The sequence below is a fragment of the Rhinatrema bivittatum genome, chromosome 2, assembly GCF_901001135.1.
Source record: "Rhinatrema bivittatum chromosome 2, aRhiBiv1.1, whole genome shotgun sequence".
In the NCBI taxonomy this organism is placed as follows: Eukaryota; Metazoa; Chordata; class Amphibia; order Gymnophiona; family Rhinatrematidae; genus Rhinatrema; species Rhinatrema bivittatum.
Genome location: NC_042616.1, coordinates 794133584 through 794147038, shown reverse-complemented (window position 1 = coordinate 794147038; position 13455 = coordinate 794133584). Strand labels below are relative to the sequence as shown.

Here is a 13455-nt window from a genome sequence, read left to right as displayed (position 1 = left end):
AACAAGCAGGGAGGCACAGGCTCCTTCCTTCTGTGTTAGGAAGCTGCGCAGATTTGGGCAGAAGCCCTCTCCCATTCGATGTACCTCAGGACCACCTACTTGCCGGGAGTGGACAATGTGCTGGCAGACAAGCTGAGTCGCGTCTTTCAACCGCACGAGTGGTCTCTCAACCCCTTGGTAGTGAACTCCATCTTCCAACAATGGGGATATCCTCAGACCTCTTTGCGTCCCCTCAGAACCACAAAGTGGACAACTACTGCTCCCTCATTCGCAGCGAACACTCTCAGCCCAGAGACGTATTCTCCCTCTCATGGGCAACCGATCTGCTTTATGCATTCCCTCGACTTCCTCTTCTCTCGAAGACTCTCGTGAAGTTACGTCATGACAAGGGAACCATGATCCTGATAGCACCTCACTGGCCATGCCAAGTTTGGTTTCCAATACTTCAGGATCTCTCCATCCGCAGGCACATTCCCTTGGGAAAGGACCCGCTCCCGATCACTCAAAACGACGGGTGCCTACGCCATCCCAATCTTCAAGCCTTGTCCCTGACGGCATGGATGTTGAAAGGTTAATCCTTCAACCACTTAACCTTTCAGATCCAATTTCCCGTGTCTTGATTGCTTCACGAATGCCTTCCACGAGAAAATCTTACTCTTACAAATGGAAAAGGTTTACGTCATGGTGCTCTTCTCAGTCCCTTGACCCCTTTTTGCTGTCCAATCCCGAAGTTTCTGGATGATCTTTGGCATTTGTCAGAATCAGGTCTAAAGACCTCTTCCATCAGAATGCATGTCAGTGCGATAGCCGCCTTCCATAAAGGTATCGGGGATGTCCCTTTATCAGTACAACCCCTTATAACACGCTTTTTAAAAGGCTTGCTCCACATCAAGCCTCCATTTCATCCTCCGGCCCCTTCTTGGGACCTTAATCTGGTTCTCGGTTGGCTCATGAAACTGCCTTTCGAGCCTCTTCACTCTTGTGAACTTCGATATGGAAAGTCTTTTTCCTTTTGGCAATCACTTCAGCTCGAAGAGTTAGTGAATTGCAGGCTCTAGTTACCTATCCGCCTTACATTAAACTTCTGCAGGACCGGGCGGTACTCCGCACTCACCCTAAATTCTTATCTAAGGTAGTCTCGGATTTTCATCTAAACCAGTCCATCATACTACCTACCTTTTTTCCCAGGCCCCATGCCAACCCAGGAGAACAGGCTCTGCATACCCTTGACTGTAAACGGGCTCTAGCATTCTATCTAGACCGTACAGCTGCCTACAGGGAAAGCACTCAATTGTTCATCTCTTTCCACCCTAACAAGTTGGGAAAGCCTGTGGGTAAGCAGACTCTCTCCTCCTGGTTGGTGGACTGCATATCCTTTTGCTATCAGCAAGCGGGCTTTCCATTTCAAGACTGTGTTAAAGCACACTCTGTGAGGGCCATGGCGACTTCAGTAGCACACCTATCATCGGTGCCACTTGGAGTTCTCTCCACACCTTTGCAGCCCACTATTGCTTGGATAAAGCCGGAAGACAAGATTCCATCTTCGGCCAGTCTGTCCTTCGTAACCTCTTTACAACGTGACGTACCAACACCCTTCCGCCTGCCCGGTGGGATTCAGGATGCCCTCTACCAAATGCCACCCCAGTTGTTGTGCGTGTTGCACTCCTTTGGGTACATTTGGTGCATGTTCAGACATCCTCAGCTCTGTACTCGCCCTTATGTGAGGACTACCATCCTGCTTGTCCTGTGAGAAAGCAAATGTTGCTTACCTGTAACAAGTGTTCTCACAGGAGAGCAGGATGTTAGTCCTCACGAAACCCGCCCACCACCCCGCGGTGTTGGGTTCGTAACGTTTTGTTTTGTTTTGTTTTTCGGCACTGCCTGTAGCTTTCATATAAGACTGAAGGTGGACCCCTACTGGCTGCAGGGTTAGTGCTATGCTGGGCATGCCCAGTAGGGGCCAGTCAAAGTTCTGGAAACTTTGACAGAAGTTTTCCGTGATTGAGCTCCATCCTGATGATGTCACCCATATGTGAGGACTAACATCCTGCTGTCCTGTGAGAACTCCTGTTACAGGTAAGCAACATTTGCTATTCCATGACATCTCATAATATAATTTCAAGCACCTCTAGTACTGCTGCAAGAATTCTGATAAGTGCTAAAGGATCTGATCAGCGTACTTCTCCCAACTTCTACTATCCTACACTCTGGCAAGAGAATTTCAGTCCTCCCAAATGGCCCTCCTTTTCTGTGCTTGCTTACTTCTATCAGAAGAACTTGCACCAGAATCTAAGCATTGAGCTGCTTTGCCCCAAAACAAGAGATTGCTGACCCTGTACCTGGAGACATCTTACCTTACTTTCAAGAAAAGAACTAAGGCCTGACTATTCAACATAACTGTGACTAAACAGTGACAGAGACTCCCTTTGACTACAAGAACCTGATCATGAAATGGTATCCAGACTTCCTTTTATTAACTCTGCTCCCCTGTACTAGATGCTGGCATATTGACAATGCATTCATCAAACAGTTCTACTACTACTACCACACCTTATATTACATCTTAGACAAACACATCATTCCCCCTCGGACTTCTATCTTCCCTTGTCTCTCTCTCTCTGTACATGCTACATTTTTGTGTTTTTTCTATGCCTGTTGTAGACTAGGTTGTAGATTGTGGCTACTGAAATCACTGGACTTCACTGTAAAGCATATGAAGGCAGACAAAATTGCTTTGCGCAATATTTTAAATCAGTAAAGCAATTCATAAATATTAAATAAATACTGTAGAGGAAAGGCGATACAGGGAAAATATGATAGAACGGAGAAACATGATAGCACCAAAAAAGATCATGTGGCCTTTCTAGTTTGCCCATCCACATCAAGACAGCTTTACAATCCCTACCTCTCAAAGATCTACTGTGTTTATTTCCATGCTTCCTTGAATACTGTCCTTGTATCTACCATCACCAATGGGAGGCTGTTTCATGCATCCACCACCCTCTCCATAAAGAAATATTTCTTTAGATAACTCCTGAATCTACCCCTGTTCGCCCCAAGACCTCTTGTTCTAGCGCCTTCTTTCCGTTGAAAGAGGCCTAACTCCTATACATGGAAACCTTGGAGGTATTTAAATATCTCTATCATATCTCCCCTATCCCGTATTTCCTCTTTCCTGGTCTCCTAAATAATTAGATTCAATTACCTCATCCCCAATTATTTAGTAGTTCCTTATAGCCTAGATATAACTTATACTTATAAATTCAGCTGCTCGTGTGCTTTCAGGAACTTTGCGTCGAAATCATATTACTCCTGTCTTATATTCATTTCATAGGCTTCCAATTAAATACCGAATTCATTATAAAGTTCTGTCAATTATTCATTCTCTTATCTATAATACATCATCTACATGGCTTTGTAGTAATCTCCGTATATACAAACCAGCCAGACAACTTAGATCTCTTTCTAAAAATCTTTTAGATGTACCCACAGTCAAGTTGGCAAAATCAGAGTTAACTAGAAAAAGGGCATTTTCAGTAGCTGGTCCTATCTTATGGAATGAACTCCCGGATTCTCTTCGTCTTATTTCTTCTACACAGCAGTTTAAAAAATCATTAAAAACTCACTTATTTCAGAAAGCATACAGCTCATTCATTAACTCCCAAAATTAATATGCATCCACTTCTTCTTCATCTTCAATATTTTAGATTGATATATCTCTATAGAGCCATGCTACAAACTCAGCCCACTTCCTGTTTAATATCGCAGGGCATGAATGTTATTTTTTAATATTGTATTGTCATTTTATTGTATAATTTTTATTTCTTTCATTTAATTTATTTATTATGTTTGTTGTAAACCATTTTGATTAATTCTTTTGAATTGTAAAGGCGGTATATAAACATTTTTAAATAAATAAATACTGTCATATTGCTTGTAAATTTTGATTTGCATATTCTGCCTATTAATCTTTACTGGATAACACATACTTTTAGTTCAAATACCTATTAAAAATCTTTGCTAGGGACTAACCATATCTTACCTTATCTTTAAGATTTTAATTAATCAGAGAGAATGGCTTTAATTCAATGTAACAATTGTGGTGCTTATGTCCCAAGGCCTAAAATTTGGAGAACCAAGGGCTGTCCCTTTTGCCTTCAGCTGTCTAAAATTAAAATGAAGCTGATCCATCTAAGGGAGCAATTGGCCAGGATTCAGTTAATCAGCTTGGAGAAGAGACGGCAGAGGGGAGAATATGATAGAGGTCTTTAAGATCATGAGAGGTCTTGAACAAGTAGATGTGAATCGGTTATTTACACTTTCGAATAATAGAAGGACTAGGGGGCATTCCATGAAGTTAGCAAGTAACACGTGTAAGATTAATCGGAGAAAATTCTGTTTCACTCAACACACAATAAAGCTCTGGAATTTGTTGCCAGAGGATGTGGTTAGTGCAGTTAGTGTAGCTGGGTTCAAAAAAGGTGAGGAGAAGTCCATTAACGGCTATTAATCAAGTTTACTTAGGGAATAGCCACTGCTATTAATTGCATCAGTAGCATGGGATCTTCTTAGTGTTTGGGTAATTGCCAGGTTCTTGTGACCTGGTTTGGCCTCTGTTAGAAACAGGATTCTGGGCTTGATGGACCCGTGGTCTGACCCAGCATGGTAATTTCTTATGTTCTTAACCTTCCCTTCCTTGAAACACCCAAATTTGTCACCCAAATCCCACAGCGGTTACGGAATCTCAGGAAAAAATATTTTACAGTGGCCTCTGGTAGAACTGGACATGTGACAATCAGGCACCCACCTTCCCCAAGTTTACAGCAACCTGTACCTCAACCCCCACTCCCACAGAGTTATCAGACATCCAGGATTCAAAAACCCAGAATCAATTGGGTAACAGTAGGTTCTGGCAGAATAAGACCTGTGACGGACATATGAAGTGAAAATAACATAATCAGCTCAAAAAAACAGAAAAGGTGCCTAGGAAGTGCAACATAGCAAGGGAGAAAAATTGGAAAGCTATGACTACAAATGCTCACAGCTTTGGCAATAAAATCCCAGTCCTGCAGGCCTTAATGGTGGAGGCAGACTTGGACATTGTTGCTGTCACGGAGACATGGTTCACGGATTCCCATGACTGGGATACGGCCATACCGGGCTATAACTTAAGGAATGACAGGACAAAAAAGGGGGAGGAGTAGCACTTTATGTAAAAAAAATAATATCGAAGCAACTAAACTGCAAGGAAAGTGGGGTAGAGAAGAAGCATTATGGGCCGTCCTAAAAAAAAAAATGACGGTACATCCATTTATACTAGAGTGGTGTACAGGCCTCCTACTCAAACGGAAGAACTAGAGAGAGATCTGATCAAAGACATTATAAAGGTGGGAAAGAAGGGGGAAGTATTGATTGTTGGTGACTTTAATCTGCCAGACATGGACTGGAGAATCCCTTCTGCAGAATCTAACAGAAGTAGAGAGATGCCCTGCATCAAACAAATGGTAATAGAACCCATGAGGGAGGGAGTTATACTTGACCTAGTGCTCACTAATGGGGCTAATGTTTCTAATGTCCAGGTGGGTGCCCACCTCAGCACCAGTGATCATCAAACAGTATGGTTTGATATTGCAATTAGGATCCGGAGAAGTGTCACAAAGACCCGAGTTTTGAACTTCAAAAAACAGACTTTGTAGAAATGGGGAAATATCTGGAGGCAGAACTTGAAGATTGGGAAAAAATGGGAGAGGTTGAACAACAGTGGGCCAAACTAAAAGGAGCAATTACAAAAGCAACAAATCTATATGTTTGAAAAGTAAACAAAAGTAAGAGAAATAAGAATCCAGTCTGGTTCACAAAGGAGGTGGCTGATATAATAAAAGCAAAAAAAGCAGCTTTTAAGAAATATAAAGAATCCCAAAAAGTAGAACACAGGGAGGATTATCTGGCGAAACTGAGGTAGATGAAAAACGTAATCAAAAAGTCAGGCAGAGGAAAGGATTGCCAAGGAGATAAAGCGAGGTGACAAAACATTTTTCAGATATTTCAGAGAAAGGTACATAGTGATTATAGTGAAATTGAAAAGGGATAAGGATCAATGGGTGGAGATGATGAATTAGCAGAAATATTAAACAAATACTTCTGTTCAGTGTTCACTAAAGAAGACCCTGGAGAAGAACCCATCACTCGTTATCAAGACTCTAGAAGTGGGTGGAGTAGACGAAACTCCATTTATGGAAAATAATGTCTGGGAAGAGCTAATAAAACTGAAAGTGGACAAAGCCATGGGGCCTGATGAGGTTCACCCCAGAATACTGAGGAAACTCAGAGATGTGCTGGTGGGTCCATTGTGAGACCTGTTCAGTAGATCTTTGGAAAAGGGTGTAGTGACTAGAGAAGAGTGGTGGTGGTCCCGCTTCACAAGAGTGGGAGCAGAGAAGAGGCTGGAAACTACAGACCAGTTAGCACCACGTCGGTGGTGGGAAAATTAATGGAGACTCTGCTGAAGGAAAGGATAGTGAACTATCTACAATCCGGAGGGTTGCTCAATCAGAAGCAGCATGGATTCACCAGGGGAAGGTCCTGTCAAACAATCTAATTGATTTCTTTGATTGACTAGAGAACTAGATCATGGAAGAGTGCTCGATGTAATTTACTTGGATTTTAGTAAAGCTTTTGATACAGTCCCACATAGAAGACTCATCAACAAAATGAGAAGCTTCGGAGTCAGCTCCAAGGTGTTGGCATGATTACAAACTGGTTGATGGCTAGAAGACAACAGGTGATGGTCAATGGAACCTACTCTGAAGAGAGAATGCTGTTAAGTGGAGTGCCACAGGGATCGGTGTTGGAACCGGTTCTGTTCAACATCTTCGTGAGCGACATTGCGGAAGGGAAAGAAAGTAAAGTTTGTCTATTTGCGGATGATACTAAGATCTGCAACAGAGCGGATACGCCGGAAGGCGTACAGAGAATGAGACGGGATTTAAGGAAGCTGGAAGAGTAGTCGAAGATACGGCAGCTGGGAATCAATGCCAGGAAATGCAGAGTCATCCATCTGGGGTGTGGTAATCCAAAAGAACTACATGCATTGGGGGGTGAAGGGCTGGTGTGCATGGAGCAGGAGAGAGACTTTGGGGTGATAGTGTCTAACGACCTGAAGTCGACGAAGCAGTGTGACACGCCAATAGCCAAAACCAGAAAAATGCTAGGCTGCATAGAGAAAGGAATAGCCATTAAGAAAAGGGAAGTGATGATCCCCTTGTACAGGTCCTGTGTTCAGTTCTGGAGACCGTATCTCAAAGGAGACAGAGACGGGATGGAGGTGGTCCTGAGAAGGGTGACCAAAATGGTGGGTGGTCTCCATTGAATGACTAATGAGGAGAGGTTGAAGAACCTGAATATGTATACCCTGGAGGAGAGGAGGAGCAGGGGTGATATGATACAGACCTTCAGATACTTGAAAGGTTTTAATGATCGATAATCGTCAACATACCTTTTCCATTGGAAACAATTTAGTAGAACTAGGGGTCACGATTTGAAACTCTAGGGAGAACTACTTAGAACCAATGTCAGGAAATATTTCTTCACTGAGAGGGTGGTGGATGCCTGGAATACCCTTCCGGAGGAAGTGGTGAAGACTAAAACTGTGAAGGATTTCAAGGGGGCATGGGATAAACACTGTGGATCCCTAAAGGCTAGAGGATGGGAATAAATTTAAAAAAAGCTTAACTGGCACGGAGCAGCAGTTACTACCTTGGGAAGTTTGCTGGGCAGACTAGATGGACCATTTTGGTCCTTTTCTGCCATTATTACTATGTTAATTACTATTCTTCTTCCTTCATCCCTTCTTTTGTTTTTTGTACATTGGTCCCCAGGTGTGTTCCCTATCTTCCCTTGACTCACGCATGCCCCTTACATATTCCTTTCACTCAGATTTTGCCTCTAAATATCCCTCTTGTGTTACCCACACACAGATGCCCCTACTCTTTATTTCCTTTTTATGCATATTCTCTGATTTTATCATCTTCCCAAACCCAGCCTCCTTTTGCACATCAACCCTGCATACACATTATAAACACACACACACAAATGCCAGCCCCAAACCCAAGAAAAATACCAGCTCAATGAGATTAGATTTAATACTATTTTTCTTTTTAAATAATTCTTTGGGTTTACTTGGATGGTAAGAGAGACTGAGGGTGCTGTTGCTTTGGCCTGTATATCTCTGTTTATGTATACAATAGGACTAATTGCTTAAAGAAAATTACTATTATTTTAACTGATGTACTGATGAACAGTTTTTTTCATTCTTCAGTCCTCCTTGTTGATATCTGCACTGGACAGAGATTCACTTAATTTACTCTTTCCACACATGCATAATGTCTTAATGCCTGGAGCTCTCATTTAGATTGTTTATATATCAAAGCTATAAATACTTTGTAAAAAAAAATTAGGTTAGGTCAGCAAATAGGGTTATTAGTAACTAGAGTAGTATTTGTGAGGAGAACCAAAACAAAGCCAATCTTCAAAATCACTATATCCACTTAACTATTTTGAATGTGAATGCTTCTGTTTCAGCTACACTCAAACAGCAAAATGAATACATTCACACAGCCACCCTGTCGTTGAATAATAGAGGCATCTTTAGATATTTGGAGTCTCTTTCCTGTAGATTTTCCTTCAACAGTTATATTTTGTTTTTTCTTAATGTATTTAATCTTTGAGACCTGTTGCTATAACAAAGCAATTTTCTATTACATTTTACTTTTTTTGTGTACTGAAAGTTTATTTCTTTGGTAGTTATTTAGAAGTGTTTCTAGTACATAATATATCCTTATAACTGGATTTGATTTACATAGAATGGAGGTATTGAAAGTAGGTTTAAGTTAAAATATGTGTTTATTCTTTTCTAGTAACTATGCGGCAGTTTGATCATCCACACATTGTGAAGCTGATTGGAGTTATAACAGAAAACCCAGTGTGGATAATCATGGAACTTTGTACACTTGGTGAGGTAGGAAATATTTTAATGATTTCTTTTTTTGTTTTCACTGTGATAGATGTAACCCTTCTTTGGTTAATGTGGGTTCTTAATTAGTTGTGGTCAAGCAGATGGTGTAGTGAATCTCCCGAGGTCTATGTGTACTCTCCTGTATGAATAGAACATTTCTTTGCATCCAGTGAGATGAATCCAGAACAACTGGGTTATGCACCTCTATGAGCAGATGGAAATGGAGCAAACTAACGTCACATTATATGCACCCTGCATTGACATCAGCCTGCCAGTATTCTCTGTCTCCAGCAGATTGTTGTCATCCATCTCCCCACTGGAGATTGCTTTGAATTGAAAAGGAGAAATAAGGAAAATTAATTCACCCTGCTCCTCTGCGGCAGTACCAAATTGTCCCTCCCCCAGTTGAGAATTCCTGTGGTGATTTCCGTGGTCCCTCAGATGAGTGCCTTGGTCCAATAGGTGGTTTTTCAGCCAGGGTGGATTTAGCTGTTTAACAGCTGAAAGGCAGCAGGTGCAGGAAGCCAAGCATGGTGGGACAGCATATGCCCTCTTCCCCCGCAGTCGGAGACCTTCTCTGTATTCAGCCAGGTGAGGCTAAGCTCAGGTAAGTTTTCTAAAAAAAAAAATAATAATAATAATAAATAATAATAAATAATAAATAAAAACAGCTGGACACGTGCCTACAGTCGTTGCTTAGCCTATTTTCAGCCTAATGGCACCTATACCTAAGCGCTTTCCCTTTGCGCTGCCTGTCATATTCGGGCATTTCAGCCTAGAGTGCCCAGAAACTTGTGCCAGCACTGGTTGGAGGCTCAAGGAGAATTATCTTCCTCTGATTTCACTAAGCCTGGTTCTTCCCAGCCAGCAGATGTAGGTCAGGTTAAAGAAGCGTCAGGTAGGGCGCATAATATTGGAACTCCCCTAACTGGTTCGTCAGCAGGGGAAGGTAGCTCCGTGGGTTCACCTCAGGTGCCTTCTGGTTTTGACATGGATCCTTCAACATTTTCATGGGTAGAATTTTTCCAGGGATTGCAATCCTTTCTTCAGGTACAGTTTTCATCCCCGTCCAATGCTCTCAGAGTAGAGTTGCAGGTAGGAACCTCACTTGAACCTACTGTTATGCGTTGGAGTACACTGAGATTGGCAGATGATCTGTTTGATAGGGATACGAATGGCACGGATGATGAGGCCAATCCTGACTCTCTAGAGGATGGAGAAATTCCTCTGGGATTAGAACTGTATAGGATTATGCTACGGTTCTTCCATTGAGATGAACTGCCCACCCTGATTTCCAAGATCTTGAATGTTCTGGGAGTACTTGGGGCAGATTCCATGTCTAAACCAAAGAAAAATCCCATTGTTGGATTCTCTATGTAAAGCCTCTTGGGTTTTTTTCCCTGTGATGGAGGCCTTTCAAGAATTGATTGATCTTGAGTGGGGCACCCCAGAGGTTAATTTGGAAGGCCCGTACCCTCTGGATCCAAAGGTGTATGTGCAGTCTCCAAGCGGGCAACTATCCCCATAGAGGGAGGAGCAGCCTTGAAGGATGTACACGATAGGAGGGTTGAAAGTGTCATTAAGCAGGCATTTGAATCAGTGGCAATGACTTTGCATATGGCTGCTTCTTGTTCCCTGGTGGCTCGCTCTTGTTTACTTCTCTCTCAGGAGGTTGATGACTCTAGGGTAAATTTCAGGGAAGTTATGGAGCCAGCGGCTCCATTCTTGGCAGATACAGGCTGCAATTTGATCCGCACCTCAGCCAGAGGGGTGGCTTCAGTAAAAGCGGGCAGGCATCCGTTGTGGCTGAGAAATTGGTCGGCTGATGCAACCTCCGAGGCTAATCTCACAAAATTGCCCTTTAAAGGCTCGCTCTTGTTTGGGAACGAGTTAGAAAAACTGGCCAGTAGGAGGTGGAGGAGAGTGGAAGTGCCTATCTGTGGGAAACGCCGTTGAAATATTTAATTTCCTCATCAGTTCTTTGAGGGCTGAAGGATTCCCTGCCCTAACAAGGACTTCCTCGATTGGCTGACATCATCAAACCTCGGCCGCTGAGAGGTATAAGAGCTGACCCCCCTAGGCGCGTCGCCGAAGCCGCATGCGCCAAAGGGGCGCGCGGCTTTGTTGAATTACGATCAGGAAAAACTTTGGGGCTGGATAATTCCATAAGAAACTCTGCACTCGGAAGTAAGTACCTTAATTGAAATTTTCCTAGCGTGTAGCAGATGGACTCAAAACAAATGGGTATTGTGTGCTCGTGCTAGCAGTTGGAGACGAATCTGACGTCAGCACGGGTACATATACCCCCACAGGAAGTGCCGCAAAACAGTAATTTCCGTCTCCAAAGCAGTTTGGAGCTACCTCACACTCGCTGAGCGTGTTTCCAAATTCTAACAACTAAATTCCTAGAAGAAACCTATTGAAGACAAGCCCCTCACTCCTGTGGTGAGGCCCTCACCCAGTTGAGTTTTCCCGAGCTGACTTCCATGGTCCCTCGGATGTAAGTGCCTCGGTCCGGTGGCCGGTTCGCGGCAGGGACCTAGCCCCCGAGTGAGAAGGGCTCGGGCGCGGCTTGGCCCCCGAGCGAGACGAGTTTGGGTGCGGCCTAGAGGCAGCCTCGGTCCCGGCGTGGACTTGGCCCCCGAGTAAGAAGGGCTCGGGCGCAGCTTGGCCCCCGAGCGAGACGAGTTCGGGCGCGGCCTAGAGGCAGCGGGCGCACTTCCTTATGCGCGGCGGTTGAAGGTATACTCCCCCCGCAGCCGGAGACTGCCCGGGTTGCAACCGGTAAGCGCCGAAGACAAGGTAAGGCGTATATCTTTACTTGGTCTCCGAGGAAGTGTGGATTCGCTGGGCCTGCCTACGGGGCACCACGCCAAGGAGGTTGCCATTTTGCCTGCCTACTCAACTTCGCCGCTGAGCGCTCGTTACTGAGCTAAGCGCACGCGATAGGCGCATGTTGTTCGCGCACGCGATAGCCGCACGTTAGCACCCGTGATAGGCACATGTTGTTTGCGCACGTTTATAAGCCGCCCGTGGATAGGCGCACATTTATAAGACGCCCGTGGATAGGCGCATGCTTCTAAGACACCCGTGTATAGGCGCATGCTGTTAAGCGCTCTTGTTAGGCGCACTTATTGGGCGACACCGGTTTTCAGGCGAATGGAGCATAAGAAAGCCCATGCAGCCGCAGGGCTGGCACCTCCAGAATCTGACATGAAAGCTCTAAGCCTCTGCTCAGCATGCAACCTCAGAGCTACACAGAGCGAGGAAGCAGACTCACTATGTGCCCAATGTGAGGAGGCCATGGGAGTTCCAGGACAGGACCGGCCCCAGCCCAGCGGTTCCTCAGGGAGCACACCGGACTTAGCGGGCCGCGGCGAGCAACCAGGGAACCTGAGAGACCTGGTGCCCCTGCAGCCAGATCTGGCTTCGCTTTCCTGGGTAGAATTATTCAAAGGGATTCACGCCTTTGTCCAGATGCAGTCTGCTCCTCGAATGGGTCTTTCCGTCCCGGTTGATCTGGTCCCTGGACCCTCGAGACCTAGGCGCAGCCACTCACCACCCGACAGCCCCGCTTATGGGGATTCGGATTGCTCCCAGGACAGTGAGGAGCCCCCCGAGGATGGTGAACTTCCCTCGGAGATAGAGCCATATCGGCCCATGAGGCGCTTCTTTCAGAAAGAGAATCTTTCAGGCCTGGTCTCGCAATGCCTATTGGAGCTGGCCATTCTGAGCCAGGATACCCCAGGGGGGCCTAAAATGAACCCCCTGTTACAGGGCCTGCGCCAACCGGCTCACCATTTTCCCCTCCTACAGGCAGCACAGCAGCTGATCGATCTGGAATGGAAGGCACCAGAGGCCTCATTTAAAGGGGGCCGGGCCTTGGCAGGCATGCACCCTCTGGATCCGGCATCCAAGGAGCTGTTGGCGTGCCCCAGGGTAGACGCCATAGTTAACGCAATAGTGAAGCACACCACCATTCCGGTTGACGGGGGAGCGGCCCTCAAGGATTCGCATGACCGACGCATGGACACCATCCTGAAACAAGCCTTTGAGGTAGCAGCCATGTCCCTACGAATCGCGACCTGCTGCACCGTGGTGACGCGCTCCTGTTTGTCACAGGCGAGAAATAACACCCAGGGAGCAGACATGGAATCAGCTCTCGCATTTCTCACGGACGCAGCCTCCGACCTCGTTCGTACGGCAGCCAAGGGAGTCTCCTCTTCAGTGGCAGCCAGGAGGAGGCTTTGGCTATGTCATTGGGCAGCCGACTTGTCCTCCAAGACACGACTCACAAGAATGCCCTTTAAGGGTTCCTTACTGTTCGGCAGCGATCTCGAGAGCTGGGCTACTAAATGGGGTGCCTCCCCATTACCCCGTCTACCAGAAGACAGGGCGAGGAGAAGCCAGCGTTCTTTTACTAGACCATCTAGAGATAGAAC

The 13455-nt window shown here is 45.2% G+C and overlaps 1 protein-coding gene across 23 annotated transcripts in view; it reads left to right on the top strand.

Moving 5' to 3' along the window:
- PTK2 (protein tyrosine kinase 2) overlaps positions 1-13455 on the top strand; it is a 1447287-nt gene that overhangs the window by 910332 nt on the left and 523500 nt on the right. For all 23 annotated transcript variants that reach the window (XM_029592091.1, XM_029592099.1, XM_029592089.1 and 20 more), the window contains one exon: positions 8916-9016. In XM_029592091.1, coding sequence (XP_029447951.1) covers positions 8916-9016 — 101 coding nt within the window. The remainder of the gene's footprint in view (positions 1-8915; positions 9017-13455) is intronic.